We start from the raw sequence: 5,496 nt of genomic DNA, 5'->3' as shown, positions 1-5,496 counted from the left end.
GGGAGACTGAGGCAGGAGAATGGCGTAAACCCGGGAGGCGGAGCTTGCAGTGAGCTGAGATCCGGCCACTGCACTCCAGCCCCGGCGACAGAGTGAGACTCTGCCTCAAAAAAAAAAAAAAAAAAACGGGACCATTCATACTAATGCCTGTATTTAAGTCACCCAAGGCACATTTGGATGGTGGGGAGACTGCTTGTTGGGGCTGAGGCATGGGTGCAGTGAGTTATGCCAGGAAAGGAACATGATTAAGCCAGCGGTCTCCATTACAGGCTGCTTGGCATCCTGGGCTTGAAGCCAGGGGACTGACTCAAGTCTAGTGTCTTATTCTCAGACAATATTGATGCTAAAACCTTTTGAATACTGATGGAGGTAGCAATTTACCTTGTAAAGACCTCTAGGGATGGAAAGGTCCACACTGTCTCCCAGAAGCTCTTCCACATGTCCCTGGGCAGAGCTATTCCATAGTGTCTCCATTGTGTTTGCGTTAGCACTTCGCTCTTTTCACCTAGATACCGGTCATGTTAAGAAACATTACCTTCCTTAACAAAAGTAAAACCCAGAAACTCCACTGGGGTTTTTGCTGATTTTCTTTGCTGGCTGCCACCAAGATAGTCCTCAGCACAGCTGAAGGGCATCTAAAGACAGGCCTGGCAGTTTAAGAAATGGACATTGAAGATTAGAGCATAGCAGAATATTACTATAATATCATAGCAGAATATTATAGCTGTTATGTAATATTAAATCCAGATGGCTGTTCTATAAGTTTAATGTGCTTAGAATTACCTCATAGAACTTGGATCTGTGGTCTGAGGAGGAACTTAGGAGTCTGTGGTCTGACTGAGGCAGTCCTGGGACCACTCAGCTCTGCAGAGATCTTCTGCTTTATGAGGCACAATGGGCTTGGGCACAACCCCCTGTTTCTTCATCTTCTAGCTTGGATATTCACTTACCTGTTGATGACAACTCTCAGCCATTAGAGTCATCTAGGGAAGTTGGAAGCAAATTTGGCCCCTCTCCCAACCAGTGAAATTGGGATCCATAGTGGGTAGGGCCCTTGCAGTGGTCACTTTTAAAGCTCCCAGGTGGTTCTAAGGTGCAGCCGGGATTGAGAAACACTGTTAGCATAGACTTTGCTCCCTATAAGATGCATCTTTGTTTGCTCTACCAGGCACTCTTTTTTTTTTTTTTTTTTGAGACGGAGTCTCACTCTGTCACCCAGGCTGGAGTGCAGTGGCCGGATCTCAGCTCACTGCAAACTCCGCCTCCCGGGTTTACGCCATTCTCCTGCCTCAGCCTCCCGAGTAGCTGGGACTACAGGCGCCCGCCACTTCGCCCGGCTAGGTTTTTTGTATTTTTTAAGTAGAGACGGGGTTTCAACGTGTTAGCCATGATGGTCTCGATCTCCTGACCTCGTGATCCACCCGTCTCAGCCTTCCAAAGTGCTGGGATTACAGGCTTGAGCCACCGCGCCCGGCCATCCAGGCACTCTTGAGGCTCATATTGGACATTTATACTTCAGAGTAAATAGATTCAGAAAGGGAGACTTGATAACAGAAATTGAGAGGCTAAGGGTCTTGATACAACTCTCAGTTTGCCTACCTTTTGACCACTTAGTTGGTCTTGGTGTAGGTCTGGGGAAGGGTGTGAAGGGACTGTGGAGTTCTGGAATAAGGGCTGCCTGTCTCTGACTGCGAGTCCAGAGGTTGCAATTCAGTGACCTCTGGGCTGCATTTGACCAGCAGGTACATTCTGTTTGGCCTGCAGTGTGGTCACAGGTAGCAGTTTTTAAAAATATGAATGCCAACCTCTAAAAATCAGGTTTTCCATAAGAGTATTCTCTCAGATCTGATGATATTTGATGGAAGACTTGGTGCTAAATCAAACAATGCACTTCTGAGTGGGGGTTCATTAGTTCTTATTTAGCCAGGTTACCCCATTCATAATAGTGATGACTGAAATGGAATATGATTTAGCAACATTTCCTTCTGATTCTATTAGAAGGCAATGGGTTTTGATACTCAAATTTTAGTTTCACCATTTTCACCTTTTGCTGCACATCAAGCCCTTCTGAGGCTGCGCTTGAATGACAGAATCTGGCTTGGGAGATAGCAGTCCTGGGTTTAGTTTTGGTTTTGCTGTGGGAGCCTAGGGCTCTCTGTGGTTCTCAGTGTCCTCATTTATGCAAAAACAAGATCAAATTATTTCCACGGTTCTACTTACTGGGATTCCAAGACATGAATGGCACAAGAACAGAATGGAGACGCCTTGGTTTAAGTCAGAGTGTAAGAGGGTTAACAATGAAACTGGCCTGGAGAAGTCTGGGAGGCGCGAGAGGGAAGAGCTGGAACCAAGGGCAGAAGCTACAGTGAAACATTTGGGTCCTAACTGTCCACACTGGCCATAGATGGAAGGGTGATCTTGGGAGAGAGAGCACTCCGCCCCTAGAGACGCCACACACAAGCCAGGCAGCCACTTGGAGGGCATGTTGTGGGCAACAAATGGCGGATGAGTCCCTTCCGACACGTAGGGGGGAGGAAGCAAGAAACCCCCTCAGCCACTTCCTCTCCTTCAAAGGGGAGTGTGGCTCACTGTGATGTGTTCTGCCCACAGAATGGGATGTCAGTGCTTGGTTGTTTTTAAACACTGTATTTTAATTTTCAAAATATTTACGACAGTAAAGGTCGTACTGTGCACAGGGGACAGATGCCTTTGATGTGTCCCCCTTTCATTTCTACCTCAAAACAAGGTTAAGGCATAAATTACTCCGCTGGGCACCAGGCATGCCCCTTGTCCTTGGGGCATTATCGCTGGTCATACCACTTGCCCTGGGGGCCGGCGGATGAGATATTTGCCACCGAGGCTGCACAGGCTCCGGGAGTCCTTGCACGCGCTTTATTCAGTGCATTCCAGAGGGCACCCCTCAACAGCGCTGGCCAAGCCCTTCCCTGTGCACTGGTTGGCATAAGGGAAGGATGGGAGGCAGTGTGTGTGTGTAGGTAGGGGCTGATACAGGGAGGGGCTGATACAGGGAGGGGAGGCTCCCACCCCTACACCTGCTGCCCAGCTGCAGCCGGGCCAGTGCGTCCATGTCTAGGGGCAGCCTGCAGCAAGAAGACATGTGGAAATGCACAGCCCCAGGGATCGTGTCATCCACATGCTTCCCATGAGGTACCTGGGAACAAAAGTGGCCTGGGAGGGTTGGCAGCTGAGAGCAAGGGGCCACAATTGGTCGGGGAATGTGTGAGTTGCGGTCAACGTGAATGCACGTGGGTGCAGAGCCCGGCTGCCTCTCATCTCAGGGCAGCGTCCAGTATCCTGGTCCCACTTGCCTGGCCATCAGTCTCCGCATCTCAGAGTCTTTCTTCATCCCTGGCTCGCAGCTGTCACCATCAAGCCCTTGGGCTTGGGTTCATTCTTTGGGAGCCCCAGGGGCCTATCTATGGGGAAGGGAGTGGGTATGACTTGGGAGCCAATGGAGGGGTGGGAAGGGTGAGAGAAAAGGGCAGACTTCAGATCTGTTCTGTCTTGGGTCCTTCTGGAACTAGAGGCCTGGAGTGTGCAGATTGGGTTCGTATTTACAGTCTTCCTCCCTGGGTTTCTTTGAAGGATGGGGATAATTACGAATTCCTAGCACCTTAGTAGCTGGGGCAGCAAATGCCCTCCAGAGAGCCTGAGGGAGGCCTTGGAGTGGGCCTGGGTGTGTGTGGGGGTATCCCTTTAAATCCCTAGGGGTCTGTGTTGGAGGTGTCCCAGCCTCCCAGTAGGGCAGTTCCACTTAAAACCAGCTTGAGTTCCATTCTGGAGGGAGCAGGCGCCGTTGCTCAGGAGATGAGTGAGGTCAAGTGCAAAGCCAGCTGGCTTCCTCTCCACTCCAGCTCGGTGGGGCCACAGGCCTGGGTCTGAACACTGCCTGGACAGGTGTCCTGGCCCCCATCAACTCAAAGTCTCCTCTGGAGCCTCACTCCAGCACTTTGGGGGTGGGGTCCAGACCAGGCTCCCTTCTGCGCCTGGCACTTTTGAAGAAGCCGAGCTGTGAGGAAGCAAAGGGAGACGTCTCAGAGGAGGACAGGGTGGACAAGGCCTACCCCTGCTTTCCCTCCACTACGCTTCCTCAAGATTCCTCCCTCAGGGCTTCCTTGAGTACCCCAGCTCCTTCTGAGCACCCCCTCCTCCAGAACTGCCTCTGTGGACTGGAACACAGTGGATGAGACCATGGGTGGCATGCAAGAAGTCATGCTGGCTCCTACCACCTTGCTGTGTGACCAGCCCCAGCCAACATCCCTCTCTGGGCCTCCTTCATCTGTAGCAGGAAGAGGCTGAGACCCGGGGTTTGTAACCAGAGCTTCAGAGACAGAGATGGACTTTGGGAGGTTTGTTAACAGCTTGACATTGTTGGAGAAATTTTGTGCAGTTGTTTGTACTTGCTTTTTTTTTTTTTTTCTTTCTCTATTAATAGGAACCTTAGTTCTCATCAGGTTCTCAAAGGCACCCACAGATAGGTTAGAGCCATAGTCTGAGTGCCCTCTGTTGGCCCTAACCAATGTGTCTGCTGTGGTAAGGGGGTGGGGTGCCAGCTCCCTTGGAGAGGAGAACATGGCAGTGGCCACGAAGCTCCAGGGGCTGGAGCCTGAGCCCACCAGCCAGGATGCTGCTCCTTCCCTCCCCTGCAGGGGACCTCACCTTCCACAGTGCCAGGACCAGCAGGGCCAGCAGCAGGAGGCCCCCCAGGGTGCTGCCTACAATGATCCAGATGGGGACCTGCCAGTCCTCTTGCTTGGAGATCTCAAACACGATCTGCAAAGGGAGGGGGGCCAGGCCAACAGCATTACTGTTCTGGGGCTGGGGTTGCAGCCCAGGAGGGGCAGGAGGGTGGAGACAGCTGGCACCTGGTGGGGGAGCTGCATCCTCTTCCTCAGGGGGATGCCAGAGGGATGGGTGGACAGGCCAGCCGAGGCCTCAGGACGACCAGCACCTGAACAGCCAACACTGGGTTCAGTGGCCCAGGTGATCCTGCCTCCTTGAAACACTTGCTGCCTTTGGCCTCAGGCCCCGCCACTCCCTGGATCCTCCTCCCACCACATGGGCTACTCCTTCTCCCTTTGCTGCCTCTGCATCTCCTCCCGCACTTCTAAAGGTCAGTGTGTCCCACGGTTCAGTCCTTGTACCTCTTGTTTTTCTAGAGTCACTTCCTGGGTGAACTCAGGGCTGACTTTCCCACGAGTCACGGTAGGCATGGTGCCAAGGCCCATAACACTTTTAGGAGCCCATGAAAATGTTTACATTTCTTTTACAATTAGAGGAAAAAATGGAATAGAATCCAGCTTGGATAACATTTTTTTGTCTTTGTGCCAACACAGTTATAAACCATAATTTTAAATATTTTATTCCTGGCCGGGCACGGTGGCTCAAGCCTGTAATCCCAGCACTTTGGGAGGCCGAGACGGGCGGATCACAAGGTCAGGAAATCGAGACCACCCTGGCTAACATGGTGAAACC

At 51.7% G+C, this 5,496-nt stretch overlaps 1 protein-coding gene across 3 annotated transcripts in view; it reads right to left on the bottom strand.

The window, feature by feature from the left end:
- Positions 1-2,198: 2,198 nt before the first annotated feature.
- Positions 2,199-5,496, bottom strand: part of ITGA11 (integrin subunit alpha 11) — a 134,827-nt gene continuing 131,529 nt past the window's right edge. For 2 of the 3 annotated variants that reach the window (XM_017851148.1, XM_017851147.1), the window contains 2 exons: positions 4,681-4,794; positions 3,525-4,030 (listed from right to left, as the gene is read on the bottom strand). In XM_017851148.1, coding sequence (XP_017706637.1) covers positions 3,959-4,030; positions 4,681-4,794 — 186 coding nt within the window. In that variant the 3' untranslated portion in view covers positions 3,525-3,958. Of the gene's footprint in view, positions 4,031-4,680; positions 4,795-5,496 lie in introns of all 3 variants that reach the window. The other variant, XM_017851146.1, reaches the window with a different exon arrangement.

Source organism: Rhinopithecus bieti, unplaced genomic scaffold (assembly GCF_001698545.2).
Source record: "Rhinopithecus bieti isolate Rb0 unplaced genomic scaffold, ASM169854v2 scaffold_31548, whole genome shotgun sequence".
Taxonomy (NCBI): Eukaryota; Metazoa; Chordata; class Mammalia; order Primates; family Cercopithecidae; genus Rhinopithecus; species Rhinopithecus bieti.
The sequence above is the reverse complement of the archived record's forward strand: the minus strand, read 5'-3'. Positions and strand labels throughout refer to the sequence as shown.